This window comes from Brachyistius frenatus, unplaced genomic scaffold, assembly GCF_029030835.1.
Source record: "Brachyistius frenatus isolate BFR_SWC_R1_liver_20210118 unplaced genomic scaffold, ASM2903083v1 Contig_157, whole genome shotgun sequence".
Lineage (NCBI taxonomy): Eukaryota > Metazoa > Chordata > Actinopteri > Embiotocidae > Brachyistius > Brachyistius frenatus.
Window position 1 is genome coordinate 716,438 of NW_027210756.1, and position 24,318 is coordinate 740,755.

General features: G+C 44.0%; 2 protein-coding genes across 7 annotated transcripts in view; both read right to left on the reverse strand.

Annotated features, from left to right (window-relative positions):
* Nucleotides 1-1,479: 1,479 nt before the first annotated feature.
* On the reverse strand, nt 1,480-11,196 carry dpf2 (double PHD fingers 2). Of its 3 annotated transcripts, none has more exons than XM_069716454.1 (12): nt 11,159-11,196; nt 9,515-9,675; nt 8,924-9,031; nt 8,427-8,605; nt 8,235-8,327; nt 8,048-8,126; nt 7,530-7,571; nt 5,730-5,867; nt 5,470-5,601; nt 5,235-5,347; nt 5,061-5,142; nt 1,480-2,640 (listed from the first exon to the last, which is right to left on the reverse strand). In XM_069716454.1, the coding sequence occupies exons 1-12, from the start codon at nt 11,188-11,190 to the stop codon at nt 2,558-2,560; spliced, it is 1,242 nt and encodes a 413-aa protein (XP_069572555.1). In that variant the 5' UTR covers nt 11,191-11,196; the 3' UTR covers nt 1,480-2,557. The 3 variants fall into 3 exon arrangements, with proteins under 3 accessions (XP_069572555.1, XP_069572556.1, XP_069572557.1); XM_069716455.1 differs by lacking the exon at nt 11,159-11,196 and adding an exon at nt 10,935-11,090; XM_069716456.1 differs by lacking the exon at nt 7,530-7,571.
* Nucleotides 11,197-12,817: 1,621 nt separating this feature from the next.
* Nucleotides 12,818-24,318, reverse strand: part of sptbn2 (spectrin, beta, non-erythrocytic 2) — a 51,144-nt gene continuing 39,643 nt past the window's right edge. For 3 of the 4 annotated variants that reach the window (XM_069716451.1, XM_069716452.1, XM_069716450.1), the window contains exons 23-40: nt 24,036-24,299; nt 23,451-23,675; nt 23,252-23,341; nt 22,780-23,058; nt 22,550-22,680; nt 22,224-22,428; nt 21,741-22,115; nt 21,399-21,643; nt 21,151-21,289; nt 20,929-21,013; nt 20,104-20,300; nt 19,838-19,962; nt 19,664-19,739; nt 18,619-18,696; nt 17,386-17,564; nt 16,975-17,148; nt 16,796-16,838; nt 12,818-16,659 (exon numbers count right to left, since the gene is read on the reverse strand). In XM_069716451.1, the coding sequence (XP_069572552.1) occupies nt 16,447-16,659; nt 16,796-16,838; nt 16,975-17,148; nt 17,386-17,564; nt 18,619-18,696; nt 19,664-19,739; nt 19,838-19,962; nt 20,104-20,300; nt 20,929-21,013; nt 21,151-21,289; nt 21,399-21,643; nt 21,741-22,115; nt 22,224-22,428; nt 22,550-22,680; nt 22,780-23,058; nt 23,252-23,341; nt 23,451-23,675; nt 24,036-24,299 (3,123 nt within the window). In that variant the 3' untranslated portion in view covers nt 12,818-16,446. The remainder of the gene's footprint in view (nt 16,660-16,795; nt 16,839-16,974; nt 17,149-17,385; nt 17,565-18,618; nt 18,697-19,663; nt 19,740-19,837; nt 19,963-20,103; nt 20,301-20,928; nt 21,014-21,150; nt 21,290-21,398; nt 21,644-21,740; nt 22,116-22,223; nt 22,429-22,549; nt 22,681-22,779; nt 23,059-23,251; nt 23,342-23,450; nt 23,676-24,035; nt 24,300-24,318) is intronic. The other variant, XM_069716453.1, reaches the window with a different exon arrangement.

Here is a 24,318-nt window from a genome sequence, read left to right on the forward strand (position 1 = left end):
TGTAAAATTTTAAACAACATGCTATACTTTCACAATTTTTGATGACTTACTGTATTATGACATCGTAGGACACGTAGGCATGCGGACATGAGGATTGAACAACCAACCTTCTGGTTAAGGGGTAACCCACTCTACCATCTGAGCCACAGCTTCCCCATATGTGAGCCCTATATATTTATACACATCACAGCGAGGACATTTCTGCTCACCTATTTAACCAAAAACTAACTTCTTAAAAGAGATTAATGGAGAATGTCCTACTTAAAATGTTCCAGATGACCCGTTTGTCCATCAACCATTTGTCAAATGCTGCAGTGAAACCCTACATAGTGTTAAAAAACAACAACAACAAAACAGCGGAGTATAGTGCCTAGTATTTTATTTTCCTGAAGACAATTTTCATATAATAATACATTCCATAACAATCCAAATGAAAGTCGACCCCAAGAGAATTCACCTATGTAAACCTATGATCTTGATTTAAATATGACTTGTTGTTCTGAACATTTCTCTCTCAAAACCAGAAACAAAAAAAAAATCTTGATATTAAAAAGAATTACCTAATTTACTGTAATATGACATGAACTTTTGTTTACACGAGTCTCTCGCCTCTTCATCAAATTACACTTTCCTTCTTGTCTCGAGCTTTGGAAGAGAGCGGCTCAGTTGAGACCCCGATCACGGGATTAACCAGAAAGCAACTTCCACTTAATTCCCAAAATGTCCCACACGTCAGGTACGCAAAACATCATCAATGAATACAAAAACAACCAGCAAAATATTCTAGTCGCCACTGTCTCTAGATAAAACAGGAAGTTTAGCAGGTGATGAGGAAATAAACCAGGTTATATTCATGTAATGCTTTAGTAATTGTTAGTTGGCTATTGAAAGGACATGATAGCATGGTTATTTTATATTACACCACTTCCCAACACCGTTGCCGACCTAACACTGAGACAACTACGTAGCATGAAGTGCAGACAATTACTGAACATGCGCTTGCTGAACTGTAGATCAGTTATTGAAGCAGTCACTGCAGCTGTCGTTACTATTTCTCTCCCCGCCGCTGTCCCATCCATCTACAGCCTGTTTCAACCCTTTAAATACTGTTTCTGTTTGAGGTAAAGTAACTGCCTTAGCAGTTCAGCCAGACTTTTTGTTCCACCGTGCCACAGAAGGAAACCATTGCATAATAAAACTTGGGACTGCTCTGACAAAGAGACGTCTCCCCGGGACCGTACGCAGAATAATATCGCGCGACAGCATGGAGCCATCCATAACTGCTGCCACGGTCCATCATCTGTAATCGCATTTTCCCAAAGAAAATGTAACAGTGTCGCACATTATCTGCCAGCAGAGCCTAAACAGACTCTGCTCCGAGTCCCTGTCGTCCCGGCGTTCAGCAGGACCTCTTACATTGTCAGCAAGTGACCATCTGTGAGGCCACATTGTCCTCAATCGCCTTCAAATAATCTAGTGGTGCTGCACCGTCCAACAGACACCGGATATGGTGCATGATCAGCGAACTGCTAGAACACAGCGATCATCCCTTAACGTGGCCGATAATGCGAATGGGGATTTGTGACTGGAATTAGTCGTGCGGTCGTCGGGACCGGCGGAGTGAAGCGCCCGGCAGTTCTGTCAAAAAAGGCCCCGGAGCCTGAAATAAACATGCGCATTAGCACGTCTCCACGCATCCTCTCGCCTCTTGTGTTCTGCTGCCTCGTTGAGCGAAACCCAAGAGTAAACAACTGAAGTCTTAACTTTCCATCCCTGAAGTTTCTCAGCTCGCGGAGCCACTTTGACGAGCATGTCAGGTTTTGTTTCCTGTGTGGCGGCAGGTTAGCGGTGGAGGAGATGGAAAAGCGTTAACAGTCTCGGCGGATCCCTTTGACTTCTATCAACTGAATCACCAAATATCAGCAGTGCCATAAAAGAACATGTGGTCTGTGGATTTTTTTTTTTCCCCATAATGATGGGATGGGCACTAATTAAAAGAAAAAGAAAAAAAAAAAAAAAAAACCATTACATGACCATTCCTCTTCCAATTTGTACACACTTAACACTATATATATACCATAGAAATATATAAATATTATAAAATGTCTCTTGTTTTACTATGAGCAAGCATTGGCATGCCGTTTGACTTCAATGAGCTCCTTGTGTGCTCTAGTCATAAAATCAGTACATTGCAGGATAGAGACGAGGTTTTAGCAACTTCGTCCATGTGTAAAAAAAGCTGAGCGGGAAGTGATTATGGACTATTTATGCGGTCTATCGTGTTGAAATGAGCACTGCTCAAATTGGCAGTGTGGCGAGGAGGTGAAAATAAACCATCTATGGGACTGAATGTGAGGTTGGAACTGTGTAACAGTCAGATCTGGAGCTAACTGACGCCAGTCTGGTAAAGTGTACTTCCCTTTTCACAATTAGTCGGTCCAGAACACGCTCCCTCCGCAGTCAGCTCGTCGGGGGAGTTTTCTCATCTGTCCTGGAGGGGAAACCATTCTGCTGCAGGACGGTCGGTTTGATGCGTGTGCGCAGGCTGAAGCGGCCATCACGACGGCGGGGCGTTCTGGGTCTGGTATATGGAGGCCTTGTCCTTCAGAAGGTCCAGACAGAGATGACAGCTCCAGCTCCCTGAGTGACCAAAGAACAGAGAAAAAGGTGCCAAGGGATGCCTTTAGCTCTTCTTACATTGAGTTGAGCTCCATTTGAACATGAATGTCGATGAGCCAAATGTAAGCAGTGGAGCCCTCCAACATCCCAAGGCTGGACGTTGAGCCTCAATAACTCTTAGGCACCAAATTAAATGTGTACATAACACTGAGCATCAAATCTATTCTTCTGGAAGAATCCAGAGCAGCCGCACGATTGAATTATTTCATCTCCATTCATCCTAACAAAGGACTTTACTTGGACTTATGTGTCTGGACCGGGTGAGCATGGCCAGGATGTTTTCACATACAGTGCATTCGGAAGGTATTCGCAGCGCTTCCCTTTTCCCACATTTTGTTATGTTACAGCCTTATTCCAAAATAAAATGGATTAAATTCATTTTTTTCCCCTCAAAATTCTACACGCAATATCCCATGACGACAAAGTGAAAAAAAGTTTGTTTAACATTTTTGCAAATCTATTAAAAAAAATAAATAAAGAAAATATAACACGTACATAAGTATTCACAGCCTTTGCTCAATACTTTGTTGAAGCACCTTTGGCAGAAATTACAGCCTCAAGTCTTTTTGAGTATGATGCTATAAGCTTGGCACACCTATTATTGGGCAGTTTCTCCCATTCTTCTTTGCAGGACCTCTCAAGCTCCATCAGGTTGGATGGGGAGCGTCGGTGCACAGCCATTTTCAGATCTCTCCAAGAGATGTTCAATCGGATTCAAGTCTGGGCTCTGCCTGGGCCTCTCAAAGACATTCACAGAGTTGTCCTGAAGCCATTCCTTTGTTATCTTGGCTGTGTGCTTCGGGTTGTTGTCCTGTTGGAAGATGAACCTTCGCCCCAGTCTGAGGTCCAGAGCGCTCTGGAGAAGGTTTTCATCAAGGATGTCTCTGTACATCGCTGCATTCATCTTTCCCTCCATCCTGACTAGTCTCCCAGTTCCTGCCGCTGAAAAACATCCCCACAGCATGATGCTGCCACCACCATGCTTCACCGTAGAGATGGTATTGGCCAGGTGATGAGCGGTGCCTGGTTTCCTCCAAACGTGACGCTTGGCATTCAGGCCAAAGAGTTCAATCTTTGTTTCATCAGACCAGAGAATTTAGTTTCTCATGGTCTGAGAGTCCTTCAGGTGCCTTTTGTCAAACTCCAGGTGGGCTGTCATGTGCCTTTTACTGAGGAGTGTCTTCCGTCTGGCCACTCTACCATACAGGCCTGCTTGGTGGAGTGCTGCAGAGATGGTTGTCCTTCTGGAAGGTTCTCCTCTCTTCACAGAGCAACGTTGGAGCTCTGTCAGAGTGACCATCAGGTTCTTGGTCACCTCCCTCACTAAGGCCCTTCTCCCCCGATTGCTCAGTTTGGCCGGGCGGCCGACTCTAGGAAGAGTCCTGGTGGTTCCAAACTTCTTCCATTTACAGATGATGGAGGCCACTGTGCTCATTGGGACCTTCAATGCTGCAGACATTTTTCTGTACCCTTCCCCAGATCTGTGCCTCCATACAATCCTGTCTCGGAGGTCTACAGACAATTCTTTGGACTTCATGGCTTGGTTTGTGCTCTGACATGCACTGTCAACTGTGGGACCTTATATAGACGGTGTGTGTCTTTCCAAATCATGTCCAATCAACTGAATTGACCACAGGTGGACTCCAATCAAGTTGTAGAAACATCTCAAGGATGATCAGTGGAAACAGGATGCACCTGAGCTCAATTTTGAGTGTAATGGCAAAGGCTGTGAATACTTATGTACATGTGATTTTTTGTTTTGTTTTAATAGATTTGCAAAAATTTCCAAATTTTTTTTTCACATTGTCATTATGGGGTATTGTGTGTAGAATTTTGAGGAAAAAAAATGAATTTAATCCATTTTGGAATAAGGCTGTAATATAACAAAATGTGGAAAAAGTGAAGCGCTGTGAATACTTCCGCATTTGCATCTAGATGCCATTAAACACGAGAGATGTGTGTCTTATGTTTCATGAAAATAGGACTTTATGGAAAACCTTGTTCATATTTCTAAATTACGTGCCGAAGTACCGAAAACCCTTCCGACAGGAAACATCTCACTTCTCTAACGCTGCTGAGAACATAAATTCAGGACTGACACTTCTGTGCGTTTTTAGCATAACAAGTACACAAATGTCAGCGTTGCCTGACTCGAGGCTTTCAGACTCCGTGGGTTTTAATAAGTGTTACATAAGCTTGGCTCGCTGGGTGCGACACCGAGCGTGTACAGGCATTCTGTCAGTTTTGCTCAGCCATGAAAAAGACGCACACACGTGGCATATTTTAGGCTTTTCTTCAGCTCTACATCCCCGTCACCAAGATCATCTCTCCGGTACGCCTCTTAAATAGACCGTGGTGTGTGTTTCATATAGTGGACTCACCCTCCGGAGGTTCAGACATGGGGGGGTTGAGACAGTACATGTGATAGCCTCTATCGCAGTCGTCACAGAACAGCAGCTGATCCTGGGAGAAAAGGGACGAGAGAACCAGTCCAGTCGTCTGTCCAGACTTCACCGAGCGTTAAGCCTGTAATATCTGAACGCGGGCCAACTCACGTCATTCTCCGAGGTGCCGCATATGTTGCAACACTTGCACTCTATGCACTGCCAGCGGTACGTCTTCACAGCAGCCATCATTACAGGAGTGAACTGCAGGCAGGACGGGTGGCCTGTGTCAAGGAAAAGAGTTTCAAAACTTTATACTTGGGGCAAAAATATTCTACTTGTAACATTTGCATAAGGAGTATTTTTTTTGTTTTTGTTTTGTTTCATATATCCTCCTGGAGCGTACCTGAGCGCCCGCAGTCCGAGCAGGACACCAGCTCTTCTGACTGACCGGTCTTGTGATTGGTTTTGGAGTCTCCCAGGCAGAAGTCACAGTATTTATTAGGCAACGCAAGACCATCTGGACCTTTCTTGGGAGCTGAGAAGTGAGAATGAAAACGCCCAGAGAGTCTCAAGAGGTCAGTTACTCAAAAGTCCAGCAACGACTGTCCAGCCGCACGGCACAATGGTCTAATAATGACGTCTCGGTCTGTACTCGTCACTCACTTTTTGGCTCATTAGGCAGCGGCAGGACAGGCTCGCTGATTTCCATGTCCTCCTTCTCCTCACCCTCCTCCTCAGCCAGGTGGGAGTGGGCGTAGTGGTAGCTCAGGCCAGGACGGTTCTTGTAGCGTTTCCCGCAGACTGCCGCCAAAACCAGAAAAACACAACATGTAAGATATGAAAAAAGAAGAAGCATGAACAAGCCAAGTCCTTGTTGTACAAAGTCAGTGGTGAAAGTAAGGTGGGTGACTCAAAACTACTTTTACTAATGGCGCTATTATGGTATATTTTAATTCTGGTTCAAATATACTTTCAGTTCTGCTGAGAGTAAACATCCTTCCTTTAACCACATTATCATATTTAAAAGTGTCGATTTGTGACGATACAAGGACTGTAATAAACAAAGCCCAACAGCATCCTATCTAAAATATAGTGTAATAATAAATTCTGCTCATGAGCGGAGACTGTTCAAACATTTTATCTTGTAGTTGGAGAACAGTTAACAGTCTCATTACCAATCCATTAGTATTTTCAGTGGCAGGCAACATCCCAAATTGTCCTTAATTATAAGAATTAGAAAAAAGAAATGATAAAGACCACGCAGGTGAACATATTAGATCTGTGCATCATCGTGATGGCTTCAATACAGTACGACGGCAGTTATGTGAAGTGATGATGTGTGCGACAGAAGGGAAATCACCGGGTTCCTGTGGTCTGTGTGATGAAGACGTTTGGGAGTGACGAACATGCTCTGGGACAACGTTTTGAGACGAGCGTCATCGCATCCTCTGTGCTCGAGCGCTGCGGTAGCGACACAGCAGCGCTACACATCTGTAGTTAGTGAATGAGGTAACTGCAGGAGCGTGATCTTTGTAACACTGGTGACTAAAGTCCATTGAAATGAATTTTTTTTTTTTTAAATATCACCAAATTGCTTTGAAAATGGATGTTTCTGATTTGAGTCTATTTATCAGCGGCGTAAAAGAAGCGTGTGAGATCGTGTAAAATCGTGCAGATTTGCTGACTTTAAGGGGAACAGAGATGCCCCTGTGTGAAGCCGTTGTCACGGAGTGCGTGTGATGTTTGTCATAAGATAACGCTCGAAGCCAGAAGTTCTTCTTTCGCTTCCACACTTGCCCTAATTTTCATTTCCTCAAAAGGCTGTCATCTGAAGGAGCGATAATCGCTTGGAGAGAACATCGAAGCCAAGTCGTTACAGACACGGGCAGTCGCATGCCGAGTGATTGTGCACAGTGGCAGAAACATATTACCCAACAGGTCAAGCAGACATCAAACTGACTCAGAACCAAAGCAGAGGCACTTTAAAACATGGGAGGTGAAATGAGACTTTACAGGGTGTAGAGGTGGTGGAGAAAAAAAAAAAAAAAAAAAACTTGTAATGCAGTCAAATAGCACACATTAAGTAGAGAGACAAAAGAAAAAGCACCGAGAACAAATAACAGCAGCATCCAGCCTGTAGCTTATTTAAACCTGTGGGACCATCAAGGCCAGATTGAAAAGGAAAAAACAAATGACTTTCATGGGCCACAGCTGATCGCCTGTACACTGAGATGGCTCAGATGTGTGTCTGATTACAGACTGCATTTCAAATGAGGTCAAAAACAACACAGAATCAACCTTTTCTAAATATCATTAAATTACATTTAAATAAATCATGAAGAAGAGAGCGTTTACCTCATGAACTGAACTACACAAAGAGCAAATCTACTTGATAACAGAGAATAAAAAAAAACACAAGGCAAGGCAGACGGAGGGGGGAAAACGTAATGAAGAGAAATATACCTCTTTCAGAAGGTTTTGAAATATGCTTTTGTTTGATAGTGTCTGGAAGAGAGCAGAGAAGGGGAAGAGAGAGCAGACAGACACTCAGAGAAGTAGGTTTAGATCTACGGAGGAGCAGTCGGACGGCGGGTCCCGACTGAGAACTGCAGCTTCACAGAAGAAGGTAGAAAAACACATCAAGCGGTACAGATACGTATTCTGACGACAGGAAAGAGGTGGAAGAAACATCTCCCCTCCCTCCTGCTGGTCGAGAGATTTGAAAGGCAAGTTAAAGAAAAGTATGACATCATGATAGCAGACAAAAAAAAAAGCCCAGCTGAGCCTAGACTAGCTTTGTAAATATCAGATTTAAGTGGAACAAAGACCAGAAAGAAGATGAACTATAGGAGAACAGAAGGAGAAAGGGGAGGGGCTCGTTTGATTACAGAAACAACAAACGTTGCAACTGTTAGCATCTGCAGTGACCCTCTACTCCGACCTGAGTCAACGTGCTTCTACTCTTGTTCATCAGGACTCACTGTCACAGGCGTACGGCTTGTCTCTGTCCTCCAGCGCCGCTGTGTCCAGCTTCTTCCTGCTGCTGCTCACTCCTCGACCCTGTGGACATTATTAGAGTCAACATACATGCTGGGACGGAGGGACGGACGGACAGACGGACGCACGCAGTTACGATGGAGAGCTTGTGTTAACACGGCAGTTCTTTACCTTCCCTTTCCCTTTGCCTCTTCTTTTAGGCGTGTCTTCTTCGTAGTCCTCATCATCAAGGTCATCCAGGAAGTCATCCGGCTCGAGGATTCTCTACGTTGACAGGAAAGAGGACGGAGTTAAGAGTCCAAACCAAAGTCCAGACATCAGCAGCTTCACATCTTCCACCAAAAGCTCAGTGAAAACGAGAACCTTTCTGATCCGGGCCGCAGGGTTCAGCCCTCCAGTGTAGTCACTCTGGTTTGAATCCTCCTCGGACCCTCGGAGGTCTGCGGCCGACCGTTTTTCCACGGACTCCCCCTTCAGCAGAGCCTCCAGGCTGCTGCCATCCGACGACAACACGGCCTCCTTCTTCAGTCCTAAATCTGGCTCTGTGAATGAAACGCACATGAGTCAGGACAAAAACACAAAAAACAAAACGTTACACATTCAAGCAGAAAAAAACAACAACCGGAGAGTGGCGCTTCCCTCTTCTGTCAAGTATATTTGTATCAAATGAACTTTGATTAAATTCAAATAGAAAAACCTGTCATCAATAAATTATTGCTCCAGGATAACACATCTGTCAGGTCTCATGTCATCGCGACAGAGTGTGAAATGTTGAAGCCTTAAAAGTCCGGAAAAGTCTTTGATATGTTTCTCTCAAGGCTGTCAGGGTGGAGAACGAGCTCCTCTCAGTGATGTGCTACCTGACTTGACCGGGGGGAAGATGAGCCGCGGGTCCTCCGGAGGATGAGATCTCCGTTTCTTCCTCCACCTCCTGGATGGATAAGTGTAGAGCTGTCCCGGGGCCACGCCTGAGGAACGACACCACAAAGCCATCCATATAACACCGAGCCTTTAGAAGCCATCGATACGTGACAGATTTTTAAAACACTTGCGAAAAGAATCCACATATTTTGCTACAGTTTCCTGAAAAAGGCCTTTCAAGCTTTGTTGTTACTCTTATTTAAATGTAAGAGAAGCCAGAAGATTAGATTAGATTATCCAACTGCTTGCTTTGCTGCGATTTAAATCACGCAGGCTGTATATACGCTGTTTGTTTTTTTTACCCATTGTTCATTCTACACGGTTAACTCTGCTGTCAGCTGAACTCAAGCACAAACATGTTTCCTGTTTTTAGCTCCCTTGAAAAAAAAAAAACCCCCAATAATCCAGATTTCTATATATTCTGATGTGACTTAAACGCGGCGTCGCTACGACTTCCTCCTCATCGCTTCTCTCCAGCCTCGAAATAAAGTTGTCGTCGAGTTCAAAGACAGTGTGAGCGTGCGCGTTACCCGGTCCCCTGTGTCTCTTCTCCATCCAGATGTAGCAGTTGCTCTGCGCCACACCGGTCTGGGAATCGAGGAACGGCATCCGAACGCTCCTCTCGGCGCAGAGCCTGGCGTTGTAGTTGTGACACTGCTCCATGGCGTCTCTGTAGTACTGCTCTCCCAGCCTGATCAAAACAAAGACGTGGTTACGAAGGGCCGTTACGGTCTCAACACAAATAAACAGTCGCCGGGTGTGACGACTCCAAAACCAGTCCCGAGTTTCGTTTCACCTCTCGGTCACTAGGCGATGCCTTTGTACTTCAGGTGCTCCTGTGTTGGTACTAACAACATGAGAGCTTGGTAGTAAAACACGTGCGCCGTGTTTTCATCATAAATATACTGGAGGAAAAAAAAAAGAAGTTGTGTACTCTCGTTCGTGTTTTTTTTTTAGGAAAGCTAAACGCCGAGTCGACTCAAAGCTCGAGACGTCAAACCTGCAAGTGTCAAGGACGAAAAAAAGGTGGAATGAAAACAAACGGTCTCATCCAACAAATACAAGTTTTAAGGCTGTGCATCACAGAAATATCAGAGGAGCAGTTGAGTCTTAATGACTGAACGTACACATGGTCTTAAATCTTTAATAAAGGGTCTTAATATTAGATATATATATATATATATATATAGATATAATAATACTACAGAGTGCTGTCTGGTTTGCCTGAGTGCTATCTGGTGACAACTATTATAAATGTATGAGTTACAATCAGAAAATGTGAAAAGAGGTCAAGTATAAATAGACCTCGTCTCAAAACCCTGGTTAATAATTCCTACATTACTTTCAGCGCTGTTTTCTATTTCGGTGTCAAGACAAGTTACGGACATTTAATCAACTTTGAATGAAACGTAATGAATTAGTACAACACCGGTTTAAAAGCCATTTAAACATCCGGCCAGTTTAACTTGTCTCTATTAACACGTCGCCATGGTTACCAGAGGCTTTAACCAGCAGTCCTGGTAATCAAACATTAAACGTGTATAAATGTTTTAATTGCCGTCTGACGTGAAACCTCGTGGTCGGAGTCGCACAACGAAGCGACGCAGCGGAAACAGAAGTGCGTCTGAGCCCAGCCGGGTTCAACTTCACACTTCCGACAAGAGTTTCTCGACGGTAGCTGCGGCGCCGAGGTGTGAAGATGAAACGAGATGTTGTTAAACCCGGTCTCTCCTCGTCTCCTTGTCTCCTCGTCTCCTCGTAGCGTGAGAGAGCCACCTAGCTGCCCCCACTCAGCTGACGTTAGCATCACGTTAGCTCTTTTTTTTTTTTTTTTAAGCTACAGCAAGTCCGACACAATATCACTCACAGACACACGTACGGTCAAACGGACAGGTGTCCTAACCCCCTACGGACCCGCGGTTCGTGTTTCAGAAGCGTCTGCTAACTTACACTTCCATTCCAGGATGTGAACACTCGACGGTCCGACACCGTCCGCTGAACCTTTCCGCGAAAAAGTCAGCTGGAAGGTTGCTAAGCTACCCGGCGGACGGAAGTCGGCGGCCTTGTAAATCACACAGCCGTTGCGAAGTGATCGCCCCGTCCCCTCCCCTCCCCCTCCCGCGCGTGTGTCACCTGCGCAGGTGTAACGTATGTAGAAAAGTCCCAACACTTACAGTTTGACAACATTCTCAACAACAGCTGCCATCTTGCTTTTTAACACACGGGGGGAAGTGGCTGCCGGGTAATGTGTGCCCTCCGTCCGGACTTGTAGGCCGATACACCGGGAACGTGAACCCGGGCGCCCCCTGCTGGTGGCCATGCGCTATTGCTAGAATTTATTTGTATTACAAAAAAGCTGCACGACTTTGTCTATTATTATTCCAATCTGCAGCTCAGGCATGGGGTTTAATTTTTTTTAATTTTATTATTTTTTTTATCACGTTATTAAGTATAATACAACAGCAATAAATTCTGCCGTTATGAAGTTGTAATTGTTGGCGTAATTGTTCAGTTGTTCAAACTGACAGAGAGGTGCTGGCTCATGGAGGCATTCCTACTATTTTGTCAGCTCAATTATTTCAAATGGGAGGGAACAAATATTAGGAACACCTCTCGGTATACACCAGCACCACAAATTACAATCTCCAAATAACCATTAAAATGAACCAATACTTCTCTCTACCAGAATGAATAACAACTATTTTAGTCCTCATTAAGGCAGGATTCATTGCTGTCGTTTTATAGTTAATGCTTCACCTGTCAGTGGTTTTAATGTTATGGCTGATCGGTGTATATGCCTGGATATATTTACAATTGTGGCGATGTTGCAGTTGTACCAGTTCCAGTTCTCCCCTATGAAAACACAGTTTCCAAGTGCTCCACAGTGGTTTCAAAGCCATCGGGAATACTGTGACAAATCCCAGAGGGACGCCGCATCAGTGACCACATCTGTGTGCCTGTCATTCAGGGTGCATATGAGAGCACGCTGCAGGCAGTGCAGTCCAGTCAGATAAGTCCGGGGCTGAACATCTTTCCCAGTGCACTTCTTGTGCTCCATTACAACAGCTTGCTGCATTAATTTTTATTAAGTACATGTGTATCCCTGAGGATTACTGGTTGCCATGAATGTGGCTTGTGATGTGAAGTCATTGTGTTTCTACTGTGGAATGGCCCATTTTTTTTTGTTGTCATTATTGAACTTTAGTGCCATCTGCTTGATTTCAAGATGTATGGCATTTTGTAGGCTAAATGCCCTATCTATCCATAAAGTGAAAAATTATTTATGGATCACCAGTGGCTGGGATCCACCCCAAAATTGAATGTTTTTTTTCCATGGCCAAATATGACCCCCTTCAGACAAGTTTCATGAAAATCGAGCCAGTAATTCTTCTTCAATCCTGCTGGCAAACAAAACATACCACACCAAAATCAGAACCTCTTTGGCAAAGGTAATAACAAAAAAATATATATATATATATCATCATAAACATTTAGTGTTTAACACATTCGGTTTATCCACCAAAGATCACTGCAGCTGCTGAAGTGATACCAAATTATAATCTGTCTGAAAATGCTGTCTGTACCCCTGCAACCTTTTGTATATCACATTGGTGGATATTCTTTGAAAATAAACACCAAAATCTCAGTTACCTAATGATTGATATGAAAAGTGCCACTGTTAATGTCAACATTTGGATTCACTACTTGCACTATTCTTTATATAGATAAAAAATAATATATTATCTGTGGTGCAGCTAACAGAATAAGAAAATTAAGAGTGATGGCAAAATCTTTTTTTTTTTTTTTTAAACATGAAAAGATCACCCACAATGTTGATTAAATCACGTTTTATTATTCCTAATATTAGATGTAGATACACAAGTCAACAAACAGTATTTTCAATTTGTAATGAAAATGCTCCACAGCACACTGACATCGTGTGGAAGGGTCTGAATTACAGACACGTACCTGAAAATGGACAGCAGTTATAATTGTTGCAATAAGTTGCATTAGTAACAGTAGTAGTAATAGTAACAACAGTAGCAATAATGATAATAATAGCAATTAATAACAGTAATGGTATTAACAACTCTGAATTACAGAGGAAGGAACAGACATTTGTCAAAAGTAATGAGAAATGAAGGTTGGTGGACAGGCTCATCAAATGCTGCAAGACAGACCACTGGATGAAAAAAATACAAGCTCCCACTAGACGGCAAATATCCTGCCTTCTTCTAAAAAAAAAAGGAAGCTCAAATTGTCACCAGTCTGTTTTCACTCATATCTAATACTTAACAAGTAAAAGTTGTGTTGTCTTCATTAAGTACTCCATTGTTACAAGTACTATAAGAACCAATAACTTATCTCTTTGACATCAATAATACATACGTTCCATGTTCTGGTCAAAGCTCACCAGTAGCACAATGTTATTTGAACAGGATGCCATATGCAACATCGAATCACAGCCAGCTGAGGACATTTCCACGAGACTGGATTGCCAGGGTCATTCTGCATTAAATATACAGTACAGTATTCATGGGTGAGTGTGTGTGTGTGTGTGTGTGTGTGTGTGTGTGTGTGTGTGTGTGTGTGTGTGTGTGTGTGTGTGTGTGTGTGTGTGTGTGTGTGAAAGAGAGAGAGAGAGAGCGAGCTTGTGTACAGTATGTCAAGTATGAGAAATGATTTTGCTTCACATGACCAATTTGGCCAAACTAATTTGAATCATTCACATTCAAGTGAGCTGATAAGAAAATACACCGTGACCTTTGAACTTGAACTCCCTAACGTCAACTGGACGCTGGGTCGGATGTCCAGAGCAGAGGAAAAAGTCGACTAGCTCATCCACCGGGGAGGAAGGACTCCTCCATTCAAAACTTTGCACTATGTACGCAAACTGTGTTGGCTCACTTATGTATGCAATAACCTTGTTAAAACCTGGTTCCCACGTAGTAGTTTAGTTTAAGGTGACTTAAACCAGACTGAACCTAGGAGCTCTGTCGCACATCCGGGATACAAAGACCCACGGCCAGTGGCAAGTGTGGACCGAGCGCTGCTGACTGAACTCGGTTCAAAATAGTCTCAAAGTGGATGTTTGGGATATTTCTCCTCTCTGACTTGAGTATTACCATATTCATTTGGGACTGGAAAATAAGGCCGACCTGTTGAAACTTCCAGCTGGTTGTGCTATCCCAACACTTTGGCTCAACATTCCCGTGAACTAATCACTTCCTCAAGGCATGGTATACACATCCAGGCAGTTGCCAGCTTTAAAGAGTTACTTTCAATGTGTAATAAATTACAAATAGTTACTCGCAGTCTACTTCTTGTTACCCAGTAATCAACTGTTGCATTTGTGCCGATTTAAACAGCAGATTAACACTTGTGTGACTGACTAATAACCAATTCAATAGTCGCAAGTTATTAATGTAAAACCGCGCTGCTGTCTACATTCACAATATACTGCAAATGCCCTTTTCACTCCAAACATGTACAGTATGAGGAAACCAACAAACACGTCCTTTTTTTTTTCTTTTTTTTTTACATTATCCATATCCGATTGTGATTATCTTGTTTTGATTTATTCAAACTGCCAATCACATAAAATCAGTGGCTCTTCAATCCTGAATATTAAGTGATCTCATGTTTCCAGAGTACATCAACACAGAAGAGAGTAGATGGCAACAATTAGACACATACAAGTATAAACCTACATGAAGTCATGCCACATATGAAAGAGCGCAAAGCCCATCAAAGAGAATTTAGGAGCGTTTCCTCTCTGCTACCGCTGGTGAGCAGAGTTGTCATCCTGATGTACCTGCATCTATGCATATGATGTAACTGACATACATTAGGTCATTGCCACAGGGCACATTTTTAACATTCTCATCTTCGTCCTAAGAAAACTTCCTTTTAAGAGCGTTTTAATGAAAGGTGGGTCGGTAAAAAAAAAAAGGGTTCAGTGTATCTGTAGCGGGTTTTCAAGTAAGGCCCGTATCTCGGAAAAGCGCATTCTTCACTGCCTATCCAATCTCACTTCCACACTCCTCACTTCATCTGTAATGAGATCTGTCAGCTGTCCTGCTCACATCCCTGCAGTCTGCCCCCCAAAAATAAAATGTGCTTCAGCTTTTTATCTACAAACCGCCCCCATGCCTTCACACCTTCACACCAGGAGATCGAGAGAACGGAAATAGATATAAGAAGATCGAAACAGAAATAATAACCGTCATGAGAAACGTCATTGGTAATGTCAGCTTACACAAAAAAAAGAAGAAGCAAAAAGCAAACTCATTCCGGCAATATTATTTTGTGTTTGTGTCTGGTTTTCGTCGGAGTTCCTGAAAAAAAAAAAACAGCATCCATCTGGCCACGTTTGATCAGGAAGAACATAAACATGCAAAATCCACAGCACCACAACTCACACGCACACTAGAAAACTAATCTTCTCTGCTTTGTACAGAAAGAAAAAAAAAAAAAAGAAAGTTGAAAATCAAGCAGAAAAGATCACTCAAAAGAAATAATCAAATACAGGCAGAATTTGAGATCAAATAAAAAATAAAACCACTTATTAAATATATATATCATTTTCCCAATGAAACTTGTGATCACTTACTGCACACTGCTAAAATTTAATGAGCTTTATTTTCTTTTCAAAACACCTCATTAACTGTCATTCCTAAAAAAAAAAATACAAAAAATACATACAAGGGCAAGCCCAACATTCTCCACTAGTTTAACCAAATTTGTTTCTCTCCACAAACATAAATCAAGATTATCTACTGTCAAATTAATTAGTTTGTTTTCTCAAACCAGCAATTGCAAAAGATAAATAGTAATAATTATAATAATATCAATAATATCGATCAGGTTATTAACATCAATACCAAGAACAGAAAGAGAGACTGTTGTGATCCTTCCCAAAAAAAAAAAAAAAAAAAAAAAAAAAGAGCATTTGAAAATGAGGAAATGAAACCAGAGTGCAGCAGAGTGGAAAGCCGTCATCCATCGTTTTATGAGCTCCCAACGGCTCAGCTAGTCGGGACTCGCTGAGGAGAAAAGATTCCTGCTCAGGAGGAGGATCCAGTTTGGTGGACTGGAACTGAACTGGGACTGGATCCCTGCTAATGGCACCCACACCTGTTACCGACAGAGAGTACTGAGCCGGGCTGCTCTGACACTGGATGAGGGCTTTCATTGTGCGGCTAATTGTGAAATACGGATTGGCTGAATGAAAAAGTAAAATGACAGATAAAACCGGCGAGGGAGAGAATCGAAGAGAAAGAAAAAGAAAAAAAAAAAAAGGTTTTCTGTGAGCCACGTGACGCAGCTGTCGACAAATTCCTTGGGGCCTGCACTGAGAGCAGCGTGTTTCTATGACCTGTTTGTACTTTCCTCTCTGTTTGCCTCAGTCTGCTGAAATTTTTTGACGGATGTCGTTTCCACTGGTGAGTTTACAAGTGTTCTATTTCTTTTTGCCAAAGAAGCTGAACCTCTTCTCACGATCCTTGTCTTTGCCCTCTTTGTTGCGCATGGTGACACCTCCGGCCTCGCCTGAGCTGGGGGAGATGGGAGGCATCGTCATGGCACGGCTGAGGGCCCGCGGCCCTGCGGGCGAGTCCGGTGCCCCGGTTGGAATGGAGCCGAGGATGGAGCGGATCCAGGAGCTCATTTCCGCCTTTCAACAGACAAAAAAAAAGAAAGAAAAAAAAAAAAGATTGACGTTTCGTCGTTCCTTCGCAGCACACAAACGTGATTTATACTCATTTATTATTATTTATGTGAGTGACATGATTTGGTTGTGTGCGTCTCACCTCATCCTTAGCTTGGAACAGGTACTCCTTCCCATCCCCTAGCCTGCAGACACGGGGTTGAGTCAGAGATAAACTATCACCTCTAAAAACATTCCACTTTTATTGTCTTAAATCTAGAAGAGGCCCAGCAGTACGAGGACTCTTTGTTCAGGCGGTTTTTGTGTTGTCTCTCTTCTCACCTGAGCTTGAATACGTGTTTCCTCTTCCTATAGTCATGTGCTACTTCACACACAGCCTCTCCCAGGCTGATGGGCACCTCGCCGTGGTACGGGATGCCGTTGCTGGCGCTCTTGCCGTCTTTGTAGAAACCGAGACTTCCTTTTCTTAGGACACAGTACACGTTCTGCCAGGACCTGTGTGACCAGATGAACCGGATTAAGACGAGAAAGCTTTCCACATAAAACATCCGTGGATTGAAAGCTCATTCATTTTGTGTAATCTATCGACAATGCCTCTTATTTCTGTAACTTTCATTAGTAAGCCGAGACCCGACTAAGTTAGAACTTTTTTCAAAATTGAACTAAAACCACGTCTTTGTTGTCTGGCCTCTCTCGTGTTTTACCATCATGCACGTGACCAACTCCTCTCACCTGGTAGCTGCCTTTTTGCTGTGGGACTCCATCTCCTGCTTTCGACAGAGCATCCCCTCCATGGTGTCTGGCTCCGACTCGGCTCCGCCCCTGCTCGGTAACGTGGCAGACGGATCAAGGCGAGAAGATGCCAGCCCGCTGTCTCTACCCGGTCCATTCACCGACTCAGACTCCGAGCCCTGCGGTTCAAACCGGGACATGAAAGGCGGTGAGGAGGGAAGGGGGGAAAAAAAAGAAAAAAAAAGAAAAAGCGATTGGACGGAGGCAGGGAGGAGCAAAGCAGCCATTTACAGCCATACATGAAAAGCCATGATGACGTTTGCTTTGACGGGACAGTATGATTGCCGGAGATAACGGCGTCAGAAGGTCCAACACGATCACAAAGTACACTGACATTACACAAACATAAATACTGTCAAAATAACCACACGTATGGACAACATGCACGCTACACTGAACACGTTCAAATGTACCAACGGAACCGGAGACCAGATTTGTTGTGAGCAGACGCGGACACAAAATCACATTCAATACAAATGTAAATATTACTACTCTGTAATTTATGGTAACTGTGGATAAAGGAATAATTAAACACTGTAACACACAAACACAGACAAAAACTGGTCAGAGGGACACGCACACACAATCACAGTTCAACTCTTAAGGCTTGATCCTTGCGCTCTCCTTTTCCTTTTTAGTCACAGTCTGACTATTTAAACACTGAATCCACAAACAATAGGATTCCTTTTAACGTAAGTAGTCGAAAACATCAGCTACAAAGACACTTATATTGTTTATTTTTCCTCAATAAACACTTTTCTAGACAGATGTGACATATGTCCCCATGGCATGACTTTCACACTCAAAGGGGAACGCACACATGTATAAGGAAAGACTCCAACAAGCTACATAGAAATAAGCATTGAACGGCTCTAATTATCACCACATTTACTCTCTGGGCTCCACATTTACAGACACTCCTGTCCTGGTCAATATGAGCACACATATAAATACCACAGCAGACTTCACCATGTTTGATCCATGACAACAATGTGTTCATGAATCTGCAGCATTAATGAAACGTTAGCTCATGAATAAATAAAGCAATGGTTGCATCTGTGAAGAGAAGAGGCACTGCAGTTGACCAGGAGCTGAGTGGAGGGTGTGAGAGCGGTGGGGGTGGGGGGGTGGGGCGGGGGAGGGGGGGGCTACAGAGCTGACCGTGGTACTCACACGCTCCGGCTGCTTTGGCTTACACACACGCTTAGGCTCTGATTTCTTTCCCACTGACAACGATAGCGATAATGACAGCTGGTAAAAACGCAATGAGAAATCGTTAACAAGTCTGTGTCGGTGGCAGGAACTTGAACGTTAGTACATGGCTGCTTTGCACTCCCACAACTTCAGCGTAAGGTCTCAGTCACTGATTGATCCTTCTCTGGCGTATCGGCTGCGGACCCAAACGTCGAGTTACAACACAAGCAGCCAGTGTGGACTGCCATCATCACCTCCGAAACACGTGAAGTCACCCGGTGCTTCTTTTCGTCGGTCAGTGATGAGACTCGTCGAGATCGCATGCATGACAGTTTATTGTATGCGACCCCACATACTCTTGAGGTGTGGTTGAGTTTCTTCCTTCAGCTCAAACTGATTTTTTTTCCTCAGAAAAAGTGCTGCTGTATTATTTCTTAAATATCATCCCCAACATGCGGCTGTGTATCCCTCATATACGGCATTGATATTTTCTTCAAACATTTCATGAATTATAATGAATGTCAACTCTTAAAAATATATTTCTTTCAATAGCCTAATTAAGGAATTCATGTCATGACATGACCTTAACAAAACAACACTGTGATTATAGTTGAACAGACGGAGACAGGGACACACATTCAGAAACATTTACACTATGTATGATGACATACTTACAGGTTTGGACTTCTTCTACAATATTTTCATTAATTTATGGTTTGCAACAAAAAGCTGTTATGTTTTGATATTGTCAGTAACGTAATATAAGTAAACTTATGCATGAGGTAGTCACGCTTATATAAACACAAATGAAATGTATTTTCTTCAATTCTGTCTGATAAACCTGATCAGATAAGATAACAAGTGTTCGTACATTTAGCAAATCCATCTCATTTATTAGGAGATGAGGAAGGACAACATGGAAAAGACATTTGAAGACATGACACGTTAAATTACCTTGGAAACCTGTTCAAATGACTTCACACCACGGACCTGACACAATGACACACTTATTAACATGTCTCACCTGAGATGTGTCGTTGTCGCTGTGTACTCCGTTCACCGACACCGACTGATTGAGTGTGGTCTGGTCCAGACTGGTTCTGGGTTTGAGAGGAAGAGGAAGCAGGTTAAATACATTTTTAAAACGTTTGTTTACACCGGTAGCGCTCTGCTCCACCTAAACTCCTCTTTGGTTTACCTGGCTGCGGAATCATGCGCATGACTTTCCGTCTCAGATTGTGCCACTTCTGCTGGTGGTGGTGTCGGAGGTCGCCGTGCTCTCTCCTCTTCCTCTCGCCTTCTCTGGATCTCGTGCTCCTCCAGCTGGGAAACGGGAATTCAGAATATCTCAACGTAATACTTAACGAGCGAGGATTTCATTGCTTACGTCCAACGAGTGACTGACATCCAACCCATCCTGTATCTACCAGGCCACTTCGGAACAAACCGAATCTCTGGACTTACTGTAGTGAGTTTCTCCAGCAGCACGAAGCGCTCCTCCCAAGATGCCGCGAGTTTCTCGAAGGCCTCGTGGCGCTTAATTAGGCTCTCTACCTCGTCCACGTTTGAGCCCAGCTCTGCTGCCCGCACCAGAGGTTCCTGCCCCGCCAACCACGATTCCGCCACATAGGCGTCACGTCCAAACTGCAACACCTCCAGCACTGACATGAGTGAGACGGATACCAGCAAACAGAAAACGATGAACGAGGCATTAAGACATACATCGCAAACAGCATAGCAAACTATTGGTAGCGAGTCAGGTACATCTGCTGACTCATTCAGGGCACTTTCAGACCGGCAATACCTCTATTGCAAAAAACACAGACTTCACTCATGTCAGTAAGATGTTGCTGTTGATGCAGGGAGGATTGTCAAAGAAAAAGGAGACACGAAATTGAAAAATTAAAAGCACATGCAGACAAACCAAAAACTTACTCCTGCCTACATTTTTGCAATACCACAATCAACAATAATCAAATGCATGTAAACACACATGGCCTGTAGAATACTATGCAGTGTTTACGTTGTACGACTGTGGCATAAAAAAAACCCGCCAAAAAAAACGATGGCTCTAATGGTAGCGTCGCACAATCCTATTTCCAAGTCGATCGAACTGCTGCACTCTCTTCCCATCTTTCTGGCCTTCAAACTGGACGGACTGGTTTGTATTTGATCTGCAATCTGTAGTCTGCAGCAACATGACTACAACAACATGACCCCTGTGTCTCTTTTGACGTGGCACTATTAGACCGAATGCTCCTTTATATGGACTTGCTAAGGCATGCATACCAATTTGTAAATGGTCCATCTTGTCTTGCCACTTTTTGTTGATCTTGTCTCTCTTTTCCTGGAGTTGAGCCAGTTTCTCTCGGATCTGTGGATGACGGAACATTCGTTCATTAAGTAAGTGAAAGATCAGTTCTCGTGTTCATTTTATATTCAAAACAGTTTTGTGTAAATATTCATTGTTCCTCCTGAAGATAACAGTAAAGGTGACCCAATGTAAAATACCTCATCAGCTGCATAGTGATTATTGTTGATAAGAGTATTTCCCATCTCCATACAGGCGGTAAAGCTGTCCACCCTGGTCTCAATCTCTGATTTGATGTCTTGATGATTGGCAATGACCAACCCTGCAGAAGACACATCGCTGGTAAAACAGAAAGGAGAGAGAGAGTTAGATATAAATGTACATACGACACTGATCATAGCAGCTTTTATTACAATCACTGATACATTAAGCATAAAAGGGCATTCACCGCGGGCTGTCATGTGCATCAATCTGCAGGTTGACTCCATCCATCCAGAGCATGAGGTCTCGCACCATGTTGAAGAAGCGGAATTTCTCCACAGTGTCCAGCAGGAGGAGCCTGCGAGCCTGACCAGCCTCCAGCAGGCCCTCCCAGGCTGAAGTCACAGCGTGCTCACTCCTGTTAATGTCATCTGCTTTCTCGCCAGCGTAGGCCTTCTGCAGTCGTGCTGCATCATCCTGCACTTGATTCACCTAAGAGTTCAAAGAGGAAGAGGGGGACATTCAGAGTTTTATTCACATGCCGCTCCTGGCATCCAGCAGGAGTTCTGTTTATAAGGTGATGGCTGACCTGTCCACTGAGGGCCTGGATGTCATGCTCGAAAGTGTTGTGCTGTCTGTGAAGATGCTGAACGGTGTTAAGATCACGGCCAAGATCAGAAGGCAGCGCTTCCCTCTTCTCCTTAACGCGCCCAAGCACCTCCATGGCGTCTTGATGGAAGCGGTGCAGCTCATAGGATGCTGCCAACATTTGTGTGCGTGTGTCAATCAGCTCCAGCAAGTCAGCCCAGGCTTCATTTAAACCATCCTTCCACTCGGCCACACTGGCGTTCTCCGGATGACCCGACTCAATCAGGTCATCTGCCAACCCGTTTACACCATCGACGCGCTCCTGGCCGATAGTGCTGGTGTCACGAGCAAACTCCCGGAACTTGTCCCTCAGCATCTGTAGAAAGAAGAATCAGGGCAAAAGGGAGCAACATAATTAATTCAGTTAAATTTCCCAGAGCTTTTGTGTCTCTAAAGCATGCGACTGAGAAAAAAAATAACTCACTGTGACATGCTCATAGTCCTGTCCTAGTTCATGGGAGCCAGCAACCACCTCCCGCTCAGCAATCCACTGTTCCAGATCATCCACCTCCCGCTTCAGCTGGGTCAGCCGCAGTCTCTCCTGGAGCCGCCCGCGACGCTCCTCAGCAAGGTCTTTCAGGCCGGCATACAGCTTATCAACTTGGGCTTGTCGTAAGGTGATTCTTTCGCTGTTAAATTGAAAATAAGAGCATGACGGATCAGTGGTTATGGGTGTCCGACTTCACTGATAAGAAGGCAAATGCCACAAGTGACACTTCAACGTTTAAAAAACTGCTCGGACTCTCTCACCTCTCTGGGTGTTCACTGGTGACCATGTGGCGACTGCTGTTGGCCAGCTGGTGAATGGTCTGGGCGTAATCTTCAAGCGCCTGCTCCAGGATCTGGTGCTTCTTGACCATCACGAGAGCGCTCTGCTCGTCCTGAGAGACAAACAGGAAATTAATAAGTGTTCTCAAGACACGAGCTTCAGAAAGAGCTGCGCCAAGAGTCATTCCATGTCTTAATTTGTCTCGACTAACCTTGGCTTTTTCTTCTGACATCATGTGCAGTTCTTGCTCTCCCATCCAGGCCTCCGCTTCTGCTGCATCAGCATAGAACTGCTGGGCACGATTGGCCTCTATTAAACGGGCATGACGCTTGTCCGTCTCTGCGATCAGCTGGTCCCAGAGGTCCCTCAGCTCAACAAGGCGTTCTTCTAGCACAGACTGTCTCTCACCATCTACTTGGCTCTGAGTCTTGCCTCGTCTGTGGATGTCATCGATGCGAGGCTGATGGCCCTGGATCTCCTTCTGCAACGTCTGAGTCATAACCAGAGACGATGTTCGTTTTTACTGATGGTTGACAATTCCTGAATCTGAACCCACCGAAAGGGTTTGATCATTTGTCAATGATATTGAGTGTTAGTCCCCTTTATCTTCCTTCAAGCGAGCTGCATTACAACACCTAAATCATTGTGTTTATAAAAAAAAGATAGTTTTGTCATCACTTTACCTGGTTCTTCTTGATGACCAGCTGTACAGTGGGCAGGTCTTTTCCATGGTCTGTGGAGGTCGCCAAGGGCATCCTCTCTTTCACCCACAGCTGAGACAAAAACAGAAATAATCAAATCTGAGCATCAGCTAAACAGGATACAAAACAAAACACTTACATACTCCATAACTGTTTAGTCAGTTAGTGTGATCCCACTCACAATTTCATCCTCCAGATCTCTGTTGAACTGATGTGCTTCTTTGGAGGCGAGTAGTCGCTGTCTCCTCAGTTTGAGAGGATCCTGAAGGTTGGAGAAGCTGTCAGTGACCCGCCTTTGCTGACCGTCAACCTCAGCCAGTCCAGCGTCCTCCTGGGACAGAGCCAGAGCCTGAGACTGCAGGGACTCCACCTCCTTCTCTCTGACCTCCATCTGGTGCTCCAGCATCTACACACGGACAGTAGACAAGAGTTGAAAGACAAGACGGTAAAACATTTACTTCCACCAAACAAATATGACGAGTTCCACCACATTCACTGAGCGAGATCAGGATCTACTGAAAATAATATCGGTAATGCGGATGTTTGCAAAATGTTTAAAATACATCTTTAAGACCAAGCAGATTTTACCAGCTCTTTTAAAATCTGTTAATTTTCATTAGAATCATTTGAATAATTCCTTAATGCTGTTTTTTTTTTATTAGTGAGGACTAGTATTATTTATGTTGTGATTTTAAACTTTGTAATATGACAGTATTTCTTGACAAACTTGCATTAGAATGTGATTTTCTTGCAACATGAAGTCTACCTGGTGCTTCTTGAGGAGGATGTTGACACTGGTTAAATCTTTTCCATAGTCGTCACTATGCAGCTGACTCCCGAGGTTTTTTAGCCACACATCCAGAGCGGAGCAGCTCTGTGTAAAGAGCTCTGCTCTGTTAGCATCAAACAGGCACTGGGCCTTGGTGCGGGTCGTATTCTCAAGCTCCTCCCACTGATGCTGTAGGTCCTCCAGGGTCTGCTGGACAACAGGTTTCAACTCGGGCTTCTCCGCCACCAGTGCCTGACCCTCCTGTTAAAGACGGGACACA